At 43.8% G+C, this 19,199-nt stretch overlaps 1 protein-coding gene across 2 annotated transcripts in view; it reads right to left on the bottom strand.

Moving 5' to 3' along the window:
- The window catches only part of ANTXR2 (ANTXR cell adhesion molecule 2), a 183,202-nt gene that overhangs the window by 74,034 nt on the left and 89,969 nt on the right, over nt 1-19,199 (bottom strand). For both annotated transcript variants that reach the window (XM_026653300.2, XM_026653299.2), the window contains 3 exons: nt 12,868-12,909; nt 8,317-8,415; nt 2,164-2,331 (listed from right to left, as the gene is read on the bottom strand). In XM_026653300.2, the coding sequence (XP_026509085.1) occupies nt 2,164-2,331; nt 8,317-8,415; nt 12,868-12,909 (309 nt within the window). The remainder of the gene's footprint in view (nt 1-2,163; nt 2,332-8,316; nt 8,416-12,867; nt 12,910-19,199) is intronic.

The raw sequence follows: 19,199 nt of genomic DNA, 5'->3' as shown, positions 1-19,199 counted from the left end.
CTTGCTGGTTCGAGCCCCAGCTGCATTGTTGACTTCATGGTACCTGAACCCTTCCCATGTCTATTTGCTATTATAAATTATTAATTTTTATTTATTATTATTATTATTCACCAGGTTACATGATCTGGTCAGAAGATATTTTGCAGGACTGACTAGCCATTTGTATGGTTTATTTCTCTGTTTGCTAACTACTGCTGACCCATTTAAAAAGTATCTTCTGTTTCAAGTGAAATTACCAGTTTCAGAGATATTCCCCATTTGAGTACTAGCAATAACTGGAAAGTCAGATGAGTCTTTCAAAATGAAAGAAAGGTTTTAAGTCTGATGCTCTGCAACAAAAATGGCTAGCTATCAACCTGCCTGACTTGCCCATGAATTCTCTCTTACATAGTACAGTAGGTTTGGGTACTTCAATTTTTTTTCCTGAAAGGTAATTTTAATAGTGTATTAAAAAGAAACTATTGATTGTTTTGCATTGCATTGTTTTTCTGCCCTTTATATTACTCATGATTCAAATGAATCCAAACCATTATATTTCTTGAGCATTTATGTTTTAAAATATTTAAGTTGTGCAGATTTTACAGAATATGCTTTTCAGTCTATTTTATCCTAGGAGAATGTGGTACTGAAACTATACATGCTGAGACCCCTTTGGGGCTGTAATTAAGTATAGTATCAAGAAAGCTCTGAGTGCCAGTGCCACGGGGCTAGCATTGGTGAAAAGTTCTGTTTATTTTACAACCAAAGCATGTTACTATGTAAACCAGAGCATCTAAATTAAATCGCCATGTGACCTGGATGCTTTCTGACTGGACATTTGCCTATACACACTTTAATGAAAGATGTCCAAGGACTCCTATCCAGTTTTTCAGAAGCAGCAGCTTGCTGTTGGGCTGGAGGTGGCCCATACAGTCTCCAAAGGGAAATCTCTTTATTCAATAATATTACTAGCATTAACCATTTATTTTACTTTCATTTATTTTAGTCAGGTTTCTGTACTTGACTCTTGCTCTTGTTGACTCTGTGCCTATATTTATTTTTTACTTTTTTTCGCAAGAATATCTTGGACGCAGCAAATTATTTAGAAAAACTATTACAAGCTATAAACAAACAGCTTTAGATTTTTAATCAATCAGATGACAGATGAATGGTGAAATAAACAGAGCAAACATCAATAAAAGGGGATGATCTGATACTCTTCTGTTGGTAGTACCTTACTCTAAGAGTTGTCCCATTGATTTACTCATGGTTCAGGCTGCGAGTCTGTCGCGGAAGTCATGGATTCCGTGACTTTCTGGGACCTCCGTGAAATTCCACAACTGCAGTAGCCAGTGTGGCTGACCCCAGGCCTGCCCGAGCAACAGCCCCGGGGCCAGCTTCTCAGGAGGCCTCAGGGCCAAGCACCCCGAGGACCGCCCGAGCAGCGGCTGGTGCGGCTGGCCCCGAGGACCGCCCGAGCAGCAGCGGCTGGTGGGGCTGGTCCTGGGGCACCCCAGAGCTGCAGCGCCCCGTGGGCCCGCCAGAGCAGTGAGGCCTCAGGGCAGCTAAGATTTGGTCAGGGGTGTATATAGTAAAAGTCACAGACAGGTCACAGGCCCTGAATTTTTGTTTATTGCCCGTGACACGTCCAGGATTTTTACTAAAAATACCCATGACCAGGCCCGCCGACAGGGCGGGAGAAACGGGGAAATTGCCCAGGGGCCCAGGCAATTTAGAAGGGCAGGCCGCAGGACTCCCAGGCATGCACGACCGCTCCGGGCCCTGCGCTTTGGGGAGCCCCGCGGGCATTCCCGGAAGTGACGGATTCGTCACTTCTGCCCCAGGCCCTGCCCCACCTAGGGACAGCCCTGGCCCTAGGGCCCGGAATTTCTGTCGACAGGCCTGCCCGTGACTAAATCTTAGCCTTACTCATGGTGTAAGGTATAATTCATTGTGAATAAGGGTATCAGAATCTGGTGCAGAATAATGAAGTCTAAAATTAAGGGCCACATACTGCCACCCCTACTCCCTCTGAGTAGTCCCTTACTCCAAAAATAGTTCAATTTACTTGAATGGAATTACTTGAGGAGTAAGGTACTACTCGGTATGAGTAAGGGCTGCAAAATCTGGCCCTTAATATAAAGACACAGCAAAGTTACATTCATTTAAAGATTAAAAGATTACCTTAATTGGAGTATACCACTTTTCCTGAGCAGCTTGTGAGGTAGCCTTGGGTTTAGGAGGTTTCGGTTGAACGAACTCTTCTGGTTCTTCTGGGAGTTTCACCACAGCATTTTTGGCTTTTTCTAACCTAGCTCCTTCTTCTGTAGATCCCTTATCACCCCAACGAACCTAAATAAAATGAGAATATATGGCATTAATGTGGGCATATGTGTACTAGATAATAGGACTGGGTAAAAAAAGTTAATTCCAATTTTTTTATGGGGGGGAAAAAAAAAGAGGAAAAAAATTCATGAACATTTTCACTAACATTTCTCGTGATTTGTAACCAGCTCTCCTAGATAGGTCTTGAAACATAATTTGCTAATTCTCAATATTGGAAAACTAAATATTAAATGAAGGTTGTACCACAGTGGTGGACAACCTGTGGCCCATCAGGGAAATCTGCTGGCGGGCCGCGAGACAGTTTGTTTGCATTTGCACAGCTGCTCGCAGCTCCCAGTGCCCGTGGTTCGCTATTCCCGGCCAATGGAAGCTGCGGGAAGCAGCGGCCAGCATGTCCCTGCGGCCCACGTCGCTTCCCGCAGCTCCCATTGGCCGGGAACGGCGAACCGCAACCACTGGGAGCTGCAGACGGCCATGCAAACGTAAACAAACTGTCTAGCGGCAGGTTGCTCACCACTGTTGTACCATATATCGAAAGAAGGCTGTGCCACTGGAAATTTGGGAAACCTTTCCTTGCTAAAAGGTACAAATCTACTTTAGTTCTGATAACTTGACTTTTCTAGTTCAGATAAATTCAGAGATCTACTTTAAACCTGTCAATGCAAGACTGGCTATTACCTGTCCTGCACCTCAGACCAGAGTAGTTTTTATGGACAAGAAAGAACTATTTCTTCAGCAGTATTTTTTTTAAATGGAAGCTGATTGGAGCTGCTCAGAGGTTTGGAATATTAGAAGTAGTTCTGTGGGAGAGAGATAGCGGGCAGGATGCAGATGAAGTGGCCAAATGCGAATGACATGGTTATCTCCATCGCATAGGACATAATATATATGTGAATATTTCAAATGGAAAGAAAATCTTTATTACTGCTCATGGTCAGAAAGGAACATATTTGCATTGTGATATAAAGGGGCACTCAATATGCTGTAAGGATACAAAACGGAAGAAACACTGGCCCCATCAAAGAAAGAACAATGTCTTGGAGAAAAAAACATGATTTAAACATTGAGCCAAAGTCTTCTATCACTTACATTAGTGCAACCCCACTGCAGTGAATAAGGGAGTCCAAGCGTACTCTAGTAACTCACCTGGTAAAATACAGGCTGCTATTTCTTGGGCAGAGGATTAATTTGAACCTTTCTGCTAGGTTACTTAAGGACTTTAAAAAAAACAAAACAAAACAAAACACAGGGAATCTTCTTACTGCAATATTAGACAGGGTCTACTTGGAAATGAAAGCCCAATGAGTCATACAAATGTTTCTGTATCTTTCAGTACTTTTACAGTGTTTTTTATGAAGTTGTTAAAACGTGTTTTAAACACTGTTAAAACCATTTAGTGCTAGATGGTGTATTCCTTATAGAAGAAATGACCTTCTCCTTCAGCTTAAAATAGCTTCACTAAGAAGAAATTGAAACTTGTGGAGTTTGACAACCCAAATTTGATATGAAAACTTACGTCTGTTGTGGGCTGGGCCTGTCAACGCAGCAACAGAAAACTTTCAGGCAATTCTAAAACACAGAGCTGGGAAGAACTGCTCAGAGTTAGCTAACGGTGGCTAAACTGTGCTGGACTATCATGGAGGAGCAATAGCATTGCCTGGGAAGGCAACTTCTTATCTGACCTTCCTAACAGAGGAAAGGAGTTGGTGGCAAAGAGAGAAATGGACATGGTAGAAAAAAGGAATGTGAAAAAGGGCCCAATGGTGACACAGACGATAACCCCCTGGAAGATGGGAAGAACAGGGCGAACGTCTATGGTGATGGAAAGGGATTTGGAGCAAAGGTAAGAAGTTTGTTTGGGAGAGATTAAATTCAAGATGGTGTCAGAACATCCGAGATGTCTGAGACTGGCTGGAGGGGTGGAAGTCAAGGCTACAGAAGTAAATTTGAGAGTCACGAGCTGAGAGGTTGTACCTGAAACTGCTAAAGTGAATGAAAGTTACCTAATGAGAGAGTATAGAAAGAGAAGAGGAGAGGAAAGGAGAGACACTGTGGGTCACTATAAGATTGTTGCCTTCTTATCTTTTCTTCCCCATCTAAGGAAACAGTAAAGGCACTGCCTACAGGACTGCAAGAGAATCAGGAGAGCACAGAGGAACAAGAGGAAGTGGAAGAAGACTGAATGACCATATGCACTGAAAACAGCACAGAAACTCAGAGGAATAGAACACAGACTTGACTCTGTGACATAGCAGAGAGAAGGCTGTCAGGACCTTGGTGAAGGAGGAGGCGGTCAGGACATTGGTGAAGGTAGGTTCAGGAGTGAAGTGAGTTTTTCGACAAGGATAAAAAATCATGCTTATAAGCCAAAGAAACAAGAGAGAAGTAGGGGATGAAACAAGGAGCAAGGGAGGACAGGAAAGGGGGATAGAGCTGAGGAGATAGACTGAGAGTTAGAGGCAGTAGCACATTCAGTAGCAAAAAGGAAACACTGGAGTCAGAGATCAGAATGATGGAGAAGAGGGTAAACCAGGCTATGGGGAAACAATGAAGGGGTAGAGCCCCTCCATACAGTATCAACTTTATTTTAGAAAGATTCAGCAGGAGACTGGGCAGAGAAAGAACAGTGTCTAAGAAGAGAAGTGACAGTAAAGACGAGTCAGCAGGGGCTGATGTCACAGGAGTAAATCAAGTAGGAGAAACAAAGCTTTTTAGAAAGCTCTAGGGTTTCTGTGTTTGTTTTTTTTCCAATTTTAAATTTTTAAATTAAAAAACTTGCCTATTTTTCCTTAATTTACCCAAGTTTCTAGAAAACTCTGTGTCCACGTTTAATGTCAAGTAGAAAAGAAGCCTCCTTCCTAATGTTCCCTGGAGTCACCGGGACCAGCTCACCTTCACTTTTCCTAGAAATCTTTCCTTTTGCCCCCTACCTCCACAATGATACCTGCCTGAGTCACCAGACAGACAGCATTCAGTCCTGATCCAGTGAAAGGTTTAAGGGCTGATATCTCCTCACCCAGATGGACTAGAAAGGGGGCGATTAATATAATTTGAAAGTCAGGAATTCCCCTCCCCTATATTCTGTGCCACTTTGTTCAGTTAATAGTGGCCACTGAATCCCGTATTACCAATCAGAGGTGAAGTCTCACACTCCTCTGCCATACATGGCTGTGCAGGCGGAAGGTAACTGAAAGATCAGAGGGCAATTCTGCAAGGTGCTGAGTACTCTCAACTCCCACAGAGGGCAAGAGGGGCTGAGTACCACGTAGGAGAGGCCCTAAAAGGGTCTTGGCTAGGACTGTACCATGTTTGTGTTTTCAACAATAATTTCAAAATGGTTTCAGCTTTTAGCCCTTTGTCCTGGCCAAAATTCCAGCGATAAATTAAAACATGTCTTGTAACTAATGCTGTGTTTGAGCTAATACTCACTGTAATTTATTATGCATGCAATTTAGTGCCAGAAGTGCACTACACAACTCAGAGACAAAGCAGAGAACAGGATCCCAGCTCTGAAGGGCTTGCAATCTACTTTGTCCACATGAGCAAGTTGCACTCCTTTAACTTAAATCAGCTTTTAAACCAATGTAGTTAAACTGGTGGAAACGATGCATGGCACTCTTATTGCGGTAGTAGTAAAAGTGGCTTACTTCTGTTTAATTTAAGATGATTCTGAACTGACTCAAGCTAAACTGAAATAAGCCTGGTTAAAACTGAATTAAGAATGTTCATACAGCCTTTTGCATCAGTTTAAAAATCACAGGTGCAACTCTGTTGTTACCAGCACAACCACTGCCCTATTATTGTCTAACCTGAAGATTTCTCAACGTTGTCCTATCATCTATTGAGCTAGATTCTTATATAAGCCCAAACACCATAGCACCTCAGTGTCTTACAAACATCAGATAATGACCATAGCCTCAGAGAGAATAGAGAAGCATTATCATCCCCATTTTACAGATAGGAACCTACATACCTTTAAAAATCTGGTCCACAGTGCTTATAAGGTAACATCTGCCTGTAGTTGCACACATGGGTATCTGAGATGCAACTGTTTTTTCTCTATACTTAGAATAGTAAATATGGCTATGTGGTAAATGTAAACTTTTTAATTGCAACAAGGGTGTATTTATGTTAAATTAGGTGTTAGGTTCCTCTTTAATAGGAACATGCCCCATTTTCAAAATGGTACCATTTAAACTCTGCAACCTTCTTTGAAGACTCACCATGACCCCAGCTGGGAATCCAGACCCATACTCTGGAGTCCAATTCATTATAGTCGGGCCTCAATTTACACGGTATTTTTTTTTTTACACGGTCTCAGTTATGCACAGTCAATTAATGTGACCCTTTGTTTTTGTACACGGTTTGGATTCACATTTACACGGTGCAGCACGGTAACCAAGATGCGCAGATCAGTGGCATAACCAAGACTGGACACTTGGGTGGGCTCCGACTTCGGGTGGGTGGGCAATGACGGGGGAGAGGAGGCAGGAGGAATGGGGCAGGAGGGATCGGGGCTGCCTCCCCATTCACCACCTGCAAGGCTGGCTGGTGGGGGGTTAGACACTCTGGCCAGGGGACTGCTGCCCCAGGCGCGGACCCGGGGTCGAGGTGCAGGGGCTTGCCCCGCTCCACCCACCTGGCACTCCAGCTGGGGAGCGCAGTTGGGGCGCGGGAGCTTGCCCACTCCCCGGCTAGAATGCCAGGCGGATGGAGCGGGGCAAGCCCCCATGCCCCGACCCCGCTCCCCAGGTGCGCACCTGGGGCTGGGGCGGGGGCCTGGCCAGAATGTCCATGGCCCTCCGCAAGGCCGGCTGGAAGGGGCGAGGGGAGGCGATCCCTCCTGCCCAATCCCTCCTGCCTCTCCTCCCCCGCCATTGCCCACCCACCCAAAGTCTGGGCCCACCCCACTGCTCCACACTCCCTGGCCGCCCCAGACACCCCAGGTGAACCCTCAGAGTTCTGACTTCAACAACATCAGCATTATCAATAATTTCAAGTTCATCCTCAACATCAGTAAAGGCTGGTAGCAAGTTTAAATTTCATTAAAAAATTTTAATAAAACTTGTATTGGATAAATTAGGGAGGTCATCATGTGAGCATGGAACCTAAACCCTTATTTCCCATAGGCCCTTGGTATCTTTTTACACGATTTCTGTTTGAACAGTATTTTTTCAAGAACGTAACCACCGTGTAAATTGAGGCCCGAGTGTACTCTGTAAAACCCTCTGGGATCGCTTGGATTTGAAAGGTGCTGCATAAAACATTTTTTCCATCTACATTCCTCTAAACTAATCATTTAGAACTGCCAAAGGCCCTAATTCTGCCCTCACTTACAGAAGCAGATTTCAGGAGCGCTCAAGGAGGACTGGGCCCCGTTATGTTTAGTTGTGGTTTTGATACCTTGGATACTGACAGGTTTTTTTTTTAAATCAAGTTAAAATGCACAAGAAAATTGCCTTGCAAATTCCATACAGGCTGACTTAACTATAAAATGTGACATAAGGACATACCCATAAGGATGCACATTTTTCATTCTGTTTTAATTAACATGGTGCTATCATGTCTCTTCAAAGACAGGCACTGTTGTAGCTGTGCGTTCCTTACGGATCAAGCCTCTCCTTAATGTCACTATTGTCAGTGCGTTTGGCTGGCCCACAGTTGGAGTACTTATGTTACGCTGCAATTTCTTCCAAAACACTCAAAAAGGCTCTCACTCTCCTCCTCATTAGCTTGATGGAATCAGCATGCCTTTCAGCATCTATTTAGAGTTCAGATCAAATGGAACTAATGAAATCAGTTCTTCCATAATCTGCTGAGATACGCTTAGAATTCTTTCAGAGGGTAAACATTTTAGGAGGCTGATGTCAGTGGGAAGCAAGCAAACATGATACAATTATATTTCTACCACACTTTGTTGCCATCAACTTGAGCCTCAGAAAACTTGTATTTTCAGGCATCAGTGTTTCTCTTTCTTTCCAGAGTACAAACCTCCATTCTTTTAATTCCTCCCACTCCTCGTCCTCCGTAGTAGGAAGCATCCACTGTCGGCCATTTTTTGTTAGGCAATGGGTCTTCTTCGTCTTCTTCCTGTCCATAAATTCAAAAACATTTTTTTGCACCAAGTTCTTTTCTAGCACATGCTTTTATTAGTGTTCACAAACAGAGTTTTCCAGACTTAAATATAACTCTAGTGTGACAGCAGCAGATTTTAAAGGCACTCACATGTCTAGCAGTTTTCATTATTTCACGTGCTATCTGGCCACGCTTGGAAATGTTTTTTGCACATGGGAGAACATCGCTGGCAACCATCAGAAGTGTCCCAAACTGTGACCAGCGTTCTCAAGCCATTTAATAAACTGGACTTTCCACTAATCAGAGCTCATTCACCCCATTATCCTCCTTTCCAGTAATGAGAACAAACAAAACACTGAGAGAGAAAAATCATTAACATTGTTTCCCTCTTTTAAAAACGTTGTGTGCTTAAAGAGCCAGATTCCCAACCACAGAGGCCTGCTCCAGTAAAATGGCTTTGCTCTCTGTACAAAACCCAGGGCAATAGCCAAAGGACAGAGGGGCAGAATCATCAACAGCCTGCAGTAGACTGATCGCAACAGATCTGCAGCTCTTAGTGGAGGGCCAAGGGTGGGTAGCAGACACATTCCACTGGTCTCCCATGTGACGTTTGGACCAAGTGATCCTGAGCTGTGGCCGCACACACTTGACTTAAGGACATGCTTGAACGTACACTTAAATCTGAATCAAGGCCCATGTGCAGACCCACCCATGATACTCCTAGAACACCCACTTGCCCAGGACTGAGTGACCTGGTCTGCTATCCAGAGCACAGAAGGTTGCAGAATCAGCCTACAAAGATTCTCCAAAGCTTCTTGGACACTAAGCCACACTGTGAACAGCGGCGGGCTCCACAGATACAAGAGTCTTCAGCACCTTTTTTTTTTGGCAGATCATAGCTTGAGAACAGATTGTAGATGATTAAAATGATTGGATTCATCCAGTCAGTTTCAGGGGCAGCCTCCTTGCTCTACTGCTCACCCCTCCAACCCAGATACCAGCTCAAGGACATTCTGTTGGATATTCCCTAAGGTGCTCACCAAGACAAGACCTATTTCTCTATACCCCAGGAGTGGATTTTGCTCCTGTGAAGCTCATGATATCCACAGGAATAGAAGGCTAATCCCACAGCGTGGTTCCCCTCTGCTCTCCCCTTTTCCATCCCACTTCCATAGATCTCATGAGGTCCTCAGAAAGGAATTCCCACTCTGGTAAAATCTCCTTTCCTGCAGATATTAGGAAGTGCACAAACAACAGGCTCTTCTCCTGCACATCTCAGCAAACCATCTGGAAGGGGGAGAATGTCCCCACCCCAATCTGACACCAACCCAAGGTTTCATCCCTCCCCAGTCCCATGTTCGGACGATTTCCAAACAGAAGGAACTTCTAACACCAAAGCATTTTGTTAAGGGAAGTCAAAGTTGCAAGCATTTGTCAGCGGCTTAGGTGACTTTCGTCACTATCAGACTTACAAGTTAAGAGGAAAAAAAAAGTAGAAGCCCAGGAATTTCAGATGTAAGGTTTCCCTTTCACAAGTGACAGTCATTCTCAAATTACAATCCCAATCTTAACTCTGCCCCCAAGGCAATGTAGGGTTCTCGGATCGATTTTGGAAGTAATGCATATTGCTCTCTTTACAGTTCATCTTAAGAAATTTGTTTGTTCAGCTGAATCTCTCTAAATCAGAGAACTCAGATAAAGGAGTGATGGTGAAAGTGATGGCTCAAATCCTGGACTAGCTGTCCAATATTTTCAAGAACATCTGGCCCCAACAATTATTTGACACTGTTTTCTGCTGGTGTATACAAGTATAATAAAGTCTACAGCCTTTAATTTTGAACATCTGCAATTTTTAACATGTAACGAGAGGAGGAATCACACCATAATCCATTTCTATCCAGATATACGATGTATTTGTGTGCACATTTTTTTTTAACAAGGTGGGGGGGAAATCCTCCTTTTTTTCCCCACTAGAAGAAGATGGTAAAAAGAAGTGAGAGAAAGGGGGGGGGGAAGCCTAAAAATTTGAAACAAAGTTTTTCAAAATGAAACAGTTTTTAACTTGACCTAACTCGTGTGATAACTACGAATTGCCTATGATTTTACCTTCTGTTAACTGCAATTTTGCTTAGTTTAAGGCCCTTTTACAATGCCAGAATGGTAAAAAGGGGCCTCTGTATAAATGAGAATCAGGCCTGCTGGCTCACGCTACAGAAAGTTTAGCATATGCCTCTAAGTCTTTGCAGGATCAGGGCCTTAATTGTCATTTGTGTGTGACTGTGTGGTTTTGTGAAAGTGGTAACCTTAGCTCTGAATTTCCTGGATTTCTAATATTTAGGGCTTTTGGGTGAGGGTGGGGGTGTTAATTGTAATGTTCCTCAAAGGTGATATAAATTCAAAACACTGGTATGTGCCTGCAACCCTAATTTTACCGTAATGAAGTCTTTTTGTGTTTTCTCAGGCAAAGTTGGATTACCATGTGCCCTCCATTTCATAGAATCATAGAATATCAGGGTTGGAAGGGACCTCAGGAGGTCATCTAGTCCAACCCCCTGCTCAAAGCAGGACCAATACCCAACTAAATCATCCCAGCCAGGGCTTTGTCAAGCCTGATCTTAAAAACCTCTAAGGAAGGAGATTCCACCACCTCCCTAGGTAACCCATTCCAGTGCTTCACCACCCTCCTAGTGAAAAAGTTTTTCCTAATATCCAACCTAAACCTCCCCCACTGCAACTTGAGACCATTACTCCTTGTTCTCTCATCTGCTATCACTGAGAACAGTCTAGATCCATCCTCTTTGAAACCCCCTTTCAGGTAGTTGAAAGCAGCTATCAAATCCCCACTCATTCGTCTCTTCTGCAGACTAAACAATCCCAGTTCCCTCAGCCTCTCCTCATAAGTCATGGGCTCCAGACCCCTAATCATTTTTGTTGCCCTCCGCTGGACTCTTTCCAATTTTTCCACATCCTTCTTGTAGTGTGGGGCCCAAAACTGGACACAGTACTCCAGATGAGGCCTCACCAATGCCAAATAGAGGGGAACGATCACGTCCCTCGATCTACTGGCAATGCCCCTACTTATACAGCCCAAAATGCCGTTAGCCTTCTTGGCAACAAGGGCACACTGTTGACTCATATCCAGCTTCTCGTCCACTGTAACCCCTAGGTCCTTTTCTGCAGAACTGCTTCCTAGCCATTCGGTCCCTAGTCTGTAACAGTGCATGGGATTCTTCCGTCCTAAGTGCAGGACTCTGCACTTGTCCTTGTTGAACCTCATCAGGTTTCTTTTGGCCCAATCCTCTAATTTTTCTAGGTCCCTCTGTATCCTGTCCCTACCCTCCAGCGTATCTACCACTCCTCCCAGTTTAGTGTCATCTGCAAACTTGCTGCGAGTGCAGTCCACGCCATCCTCCAGGTCATTAATGAAGATCTTGAACAAAACCGGCCCCAGGACCGACCCCTGGGGCACTCCACTTGAAACCAGCTGCCAACTAGACATGGAGCCATTGATCATTACAAGCTTAATATTCAGTAATAAAACAAAGCAATATTTGTAGTTGGTTATTTGTACAGAACTCTGTACATATGATAAGCACCAAGTATCATGATTACCAGCAACAAAAATACAGTATCTTGGATTATTTTGTTTTAAAAAGGTGGGTCAGATGCCACCCAGAATTCTAGCAGTCTGGCCTGTGCAGGAGCACACATGCAACACAAAGCCACTTTGGGAGGAAGTTTAAAATATGTACCTGGAGAAGAACAAGGGGGCAGGGGATGATTAAAGGGTTTTATTGGTGCTTTAATTTACTGTCTGGCTGAGTTAATTCCGGGTATGTCATGAACTGTTATTTTAAGATCGTTCATTGTTAGGAAGCTTCAAGTTTCTTGTTATGATGGGTTTTACTGTTATTTTAAATAAATAAAACTGGGCATCACATATGGATAAGCACCAAGTATCATTATTATCAGCATCGAAAATATAGTACCTTTGATTATTTTATTTTGTTTTTAACAAGGTGGGACAGATGCAGCCTAAAGAGGGGATGGCGCTAGTTAAGGAGAAATTGTGGCTAGAGTAGCTAGTTATCTGTGGTACTTACATGGTCCCCACCAATGTAATATCTGAGGACCTCATATCTTTTCGATGTATTTATCCTCCAAACCTCTCTGTGAGGTAGGGAAGTGCTATTACCTCCATTTCACAGATGGAGGCACAAAAAAAGCAGCTTCCCCAAGGTCACAGAAGAAGTCTGTGACAGATCTGGGACCTGAACTTTGGTCTCTCACGTGCCAGGAAAATGCCCTAACCACTGTGACATCTTTTCTCTCCAGCAGCTGGGGGAAAAGAGCTGGTTTGTAATATACAGCAATATTTAATGGGATGGTGTAATGTAATTAATGTAACTGGTGGTGTGCTAGGATGATGTCTTATTGTAAAGGTCAACAAACATCCTCATACTGTACCTCTTTTGGAGCTGGAGGTGGTGGTGGAGGATCCTTGATGACCTAAAAGCAATACAAAGAGAAGCATGAGTGACAGCAGTCAGCGACTGCAAATGACCTTCAAAATCTGATAGAGTATCTTAATTGTTAACCATTCCGCTATGAATCCCCAATGTTTCTTCACAAACTGACAACTGCTGTTGCAACTCCCTGGACTCCTGATTACCAAACGTGTGTGGGGATGAACACCATCCCTCTAATATAAAATAAAATCAACTTGTTGACAGGCACTCTTTGGGACATGCCTGCCCATTTACTTACTAATTGGATAAGGTTCAGTCATTCTAAGTAAGAGCCAGTGATGAAGTCCTATGTTGTTAATTAGTCAGTATCAGCAAAAGGCAGCCCAAAAGCTTATCTCAGGACTTGCTTAACTATAAACCAGCTTTCTCATGTCATGTGGAGAATTTCTGGCCCAATGACAAGTGTGAAATGCCTTCCAGAAACTCAAGATCAACTCTAGGCCTTTAAACTATCCACCCAAATTATTTCTGCAGCTTTCACATTTCAGATCTATAATTTCAAAATGGCTCTCCTTTGTGGTGCTCAGTGTGCAATGCCTACAGTGCGGTGTTGCTACATTCACAAGCATTCTTAAATTGCTACTGGAAAATAATCCCTCCTGTTAAGGAGGTTCGTTTCTAATTTATAGCCATCCACGGGGTTTCTGGCACATAAATATTAACAATTTGTCAACGGAGTGGAAAACAGGAAGGCGAGCGCATGCCAGGGAGCTTTCATGTTAGTAATAAAAGCCCTCTATTCACTCTACATGAAGTGCTCCTAATCTTATTTAGCTTAGTCTTAGTCTTTAATTTAATTTAATATGCAATATAGCAAAAAAATAGACTTACACCACTTAAACCCCTTCCACTTTCTTTCTGCTCTCTTACACACATGCAGCGCGTGAACTTCTGTGAGTTCTACTGCTACTCACCTCAAAATCCCCAACAAGCCATTAAACAGAAAAAATGCACCAATGTATTTATTAAGATGATAGCAAAAATTAAAGTCAGAAAGTTTTCTGCAAAACAGAAACAAGCTGCACTTAGCAGACTACAGGTGGGCTCGCTCTGTGGCCAAGCTAACAGTAAAGAAATACTTTATCTATACAAACAGTCATGATTTTCTGTGCCTCAGTATTGTTCAGATATGAAAAAAGAAATACTCCACCTATACTAGGACTCATGATTATTTTGTGCATTGGTATAATACAGATTTGATTAAAATATATAAAATGACTGCTACATAAAAAGCTCCTAAAATTACATTTGTATTGAAATACTAGTTATGTTATTTTATCCCTATCCCTGCCATTAATTCCAGTAATTTATTTATCTTCATCAGTGCCTCTGAATATCAAGTAAATAAGTGGACTCATGGCATCATATGTAGAAGAAATGTTTTTTTAAATCTTGATAAAAGTAACTTGGATGTCACCACTGACATCTCAGATAATAATGCCACCAAAATAGTTTACTTCCAAAATAAATTTGGGCATCACATATATGGATGATATTAAAACGAATATAGTTAAAAGTAAATGCATGATATAACTGGAAACATATTACCAAATACTTCAGAATTAAAATATTAAACTGGTTCATTAGTTCTTGGAACCTTCAACAGGTAGGAGAACAAATTATGGACTTTCAACGGAAGGATGTTTGTTTCATGCTTGCAAAAGTGTGTTAGAACATGATTTTTCCTCCTATACTTTTTAACTTAAGGGTGAATAAATAATGTTTCTGTAGTGCATTCCAGCACCGGATCTCAGAGGACTTTACAAACATTAACTAGTTAATCCACATAACATCCCTGTGAAGTGGATCAGAACTATTATGCCCACTTTATAGATGGAAAACTTGAAGCAGAAGGGATACGGACCAGATTTACAAAGGTATTTAGGCACCTGAAGATGTGCACAGGCACCGACAAGCATTGAAGTTTATCCAAAGATCAATACCTATAAGATTCTCTCAATATTATAAAACTCACATTATCTTGTTTCAACTCCCATCCCTTTTTCCTTCCACTTTCTTCATCTATTATCTTAAATTTCGCTATTTGTCTGAGGCCTTTTCAGAGCTGAGGCCTTTTGTTGTATCAACCAGGCAAGGTACTATCAAATTTCAACAGGACTTTATTTTTACAGTGGAAACCTCTTTACCAAGCTGCTGCTGCACCCTCTGTAACTCTCACTCTGCCTTCTCAACTCCTCCTCCTCCCCCTCCTTCCTGTTTCCTGTCCTTTCAGACTCCCAACAGCCAGTGCTCCCAGTTCTAATAATTACAAGCAACATCTAAACACCACACCTTTCTAATGTCAGTAAAATGCCATAAAAAGTTATGGCCCTTGTAGCGGGGTGGTTACCCCGCTCCTGCCCTGAAGGGCTTAAAACAGCCCTGGGGGAAGGTTGTGGCTGGGAGCTGCTAAGCTGGGCTGATTGGGAAGCAGCTGCAGCTGGGCCACACCCCAATCAGGCCCTATATAAAAAGGCTGGGAGGCAAAGGCCAAACAGTCTCTCTGCTTTCAGAAGGAGAAGGGCCTGGCTGCTAGAGACAGAGTACCTGAGTGGAGCAGGGCTGGGAACGGGTTGGGGAGCTCCAACCTGGAAAGCCCCAGGCTGCGGCCTAGCGGAAGGCCAAGGGGTACTGGGGGTTGCAGAGGGCAGCCCAGGGGTAGGCCAAGGCAGCAGGTGCAAACCCAACCTTGCCTGTGATAAGTGGCCTATACTCCAGTCTGCCCCAGGGAGCAGGGGCTAGTTGGTGACTGGCAGTGGCCTTATTCTGAGGTGAGGTAGGGATAGTGAGTGGGGGTTCTCTGGGGAGGGGAGACCCTAGTACTGAGGGGTGTACTGCCAGGGGGCAGCACCCCAGATAAAAGGGCACCGGGGTCCGAAAGAGGGACACGGGGGCTGGAGGACAGGCAGACCACTGGCCTGCAGGGGGCGCTCCAATGCTGAAATGAGCTAATTCCCGAAGACGACCAGCAGGAGGTGCCGCAGGGGTGAGTCCGCCCCTCTACACCCTAAATAAATATTTATCAATAATTCATAACTGTCATTTCTTACACCCTTGAGACTCTCCTAAGCAGAGACAACTAAGTGTGCCAAAATACATATTAATTTTATGATGTGGGCTAATGCTCATTAGCACCAAATACCTATTAATTTCAATGGGACCAAGATTTGAACAAAAAAAATCTAATCCAAAACCCATTAAGGGCCTGATCTAATCCCCACTGAAATCAAGGAAAAGACTCATGACAACTTCAATGGGCTTTGTAAGCCAGTGAGTCAGTGGAAGCCTTTCCACTGACATACCGGACATGAGATCAAGCCCTAAAATGGTGCTGCTAAACTCACTGGAGTTGTACGATAAACTAGATTTAAAATGAGCTAATGCATTAATCAGCTGCAGTTACTAACAGCTTCAGAAGATGAAACTTGTTTGAAAATGTACCCCTCCATGAAGTGACAATGGTGTGAGAAAATAATCTGCTTTGAGTAGCAGATATTTGGCCCTGTTGACAGAAATGGTATGAAAATGCTCCCACCCTTATGTTTCGACAGGCCACACACACAGAGAGTCAGTACTTATTCCAATTTGATTTTTAAAGCAAAGTTCACTGGGAAGCCATTATTAAATGCAATTTTAAAAAACAGTCTAGGGAATTTAGGCATTTTTTGTAGTAAATTATTCAAATGCAGTATGAGAATTTGCAGATATTAAAAGACATAATATTGCAAGATTGCCTGAATTTTTTTCTTCATTCACATTAGTAAAATGCAGTACTGACAGTTCTGAAGAGCACTTCTCTGTCTTAACCATATGTACAATTTGATTTGTCTCCAGTTTTGTTTGGTTTTATCATCAGGGAGGACTGCATCTCATGTACTTAGTTACAAAGAATGAAGACTTGAGTTTGGAGGAGAGCCGATTTTCTTTATAAAAAAAAACACGTTAGTTGCTTCAGGCAACAGTCCTTTTGATCCACTCATTAACACTTTTCAAATGTTCCAGTGATGTGGGCATTAGGAAATGTCAGCACTAGAGCCTGAAGCCAGTTTGATACAATCATATGTTCTGATATTCAAGGAGGAGTGAAAGAACTGTCAACAGTGAACTCCCTTTAAAAAAAAAAAAACCTGGTACTGTACATAGACTGCAGACCAACTAACATCTCGAGAACTGACTCCTGCCAATGATTAAGCAGAATACCTAAGTCATCTAAAGTGCTGTCCACCAACTGCCTGCAGATAATAGAAGGCAGGAACTTCTGCAGTTCTCATTTGTTTTTGTTCAAAGTCTGTAACAACTTTATTCCTTTTTGTTTTGATTCTGGTGATACAACAGTTTTTAGGTTTGGGAGCTGCTGCTCTCTTCCTGTCCCATGCAACTAAATACTTCCATCAGCAAGACAACCATGTCTATGGTTTCATCCACCCTTTCTCTAATGGTCTTGAAGGAGTGATCAATAGTCAAGGACATTTACATCGAAGACAGTAATAGGCCACAAACTGGGATAATGAATAATGTTAACATGCTGGATGTGGAATAGAAGGAAGGAATAAGAGCACATTATCATAATCTAAGGATTTGCAGTGTTGTTGTAGCTGCATTGGTACCAGGATATTACAGACACAAGATGGGTGAGGTGACATCTTTAATTGGTCCAACTTCTGTTGGTGAGAGAGACAAGCTTTCACGCTTACACAGAGCTCTTCTTCAGGTCTGGAAAATATACTCAGAATGTCACAAGGTGGATCAGATTGAAATACGTGTAAAGAAGTTATGCTAAACAAAGACCATTCAAAATTAAGTGTCCCATTAACACCTCTCTAGTCATGGGGAGAAAGCTGTGGGAGGGGGTTAAGTGGGTTATATGTTGTTATAATAAACTCTATATCCAGTGTCTCTATTCAGTCCATGATTTTTAGTATCTAGAAAAGTTAAGAATTTAAACTCCCAGGTTCATCTTTTGAAGGTGTTGTGCAGGTTTTCTTTGAGGATGAGGACTGAGAGGTCAGATATAGAGTGATCACTTTATGAAAAGTGTTTACCCAGAGTTGATATGGTGTTTTTGTCTTATTTTTCTGTGACAGTTCAAGGGGACACAATCGTAGTCCTCAACCATGATGACTATGTTCACAAGGCCAGTAGACAACTGTTTCTCACCACCCACTATAAAGAACTCAAAACACACCCCACACCACAATTTACCCAGGAATTTAAGGATATCATCAAAATTCTTCCTCAAACAACTCCAAAGAGAAACTCTACAACTTCATCCCCCACAAAACCAACCCAGGGACCTTCTACATCAGGGGTGGACAAACTTTTTGGTCTGAGGGCCACATCTGGGAATAGAAATTGTATGGCGGGCCATGAATGTTCCCAAAATTGGGGTTGGGGTGTGGGAGGGGGGTGAGGGCTGTGGTTGGGGGTGCGGGCTCCGGGGTGGGGCCAGAAATGAGTTCACGGTGCGGGAGGGGGCTCCGGGCTGGGGCAGGGGAGTGAGGTGCAGGGGTGGAGTGAGGGCTCCGGCTGGGGGTGCAGGCTCTGGGGTGGGGCTGGGGAGTTTGAGGTGTAGGAGGGTGCTCTGCGCTGGGACCGAGGGGTTTGGAGGGTGGGAGGGGGATCAGGGCTGGGGCAGAAGTGCAGGCTCTGGCTGGGGGTGCAGGCTCTGGGGTGGGGCTGGAGATGAGGGGTTTGGGGTACAGGAGAGTGCTCGGGGCTGGGATTGGGAGATTTGGAGGGTGGGAGGGGGATTGGGGCATGGAGAGAGGCTCAGGGGTGCAGGCTCTGGGCAGCGTTTACCTCAAGCGGCTCCTGGAAGCAGAGGTATGTCCCTTCTCTGGCTCCTATGCAGAGGTGCGGCCAGGGGGCTCAGCACTCTGCCCCGCTCGCAGGAACTGCCCCTGCAGCTCCCATTGGCTGCAGTTCCCGGCCAATGGGAGCTGAGGGGGCAGCGTGCAGAGCAGAGCCCCCTGGCTGCGCCTACGTATAGGAGCCGGAGCGGGGCCATGCTGCTGCTTCTGGGAGCCGCGTGGAGCGGCCCCCGATCCTGCTCCCCAGCTGGAGTGCGCCAAGCCCTGTCCCGATTTTATAGGGACAGTCCTGATTTTTGGGTCTTTTTCTTATATAGGCTTCTATTGCCCCCCATCCCGTGTCCCGATTTTTCACATTTGCTGTCTGGTCACCCTAGCCTCAGACCCCACTCCCCAGCAGGAGCTCGAGGGCTGGCTTAAAATGGCTGGCGGGCCAGATCTGGCCTCCGGGCCATAGTTT

The sequence above is a fragment of the Terrapene carolina genome, unplaced genomic scaffold (assembly GCF_002925995.2).
Source record: "Terrapene carolina triunguis isolate 2854851 unplaced genomic scaffold, T_m_triunguis-2.0 Scaffold136, whole genome shotgun sequence".
NCBI lineage: Eukaryota > Metazoa > Chordata > Testudines > Emydidae > Terrapene > Terrapene triunguis.
This window is presented reverse-complemented; position numbering and strand designations above follow the sequence as displayed.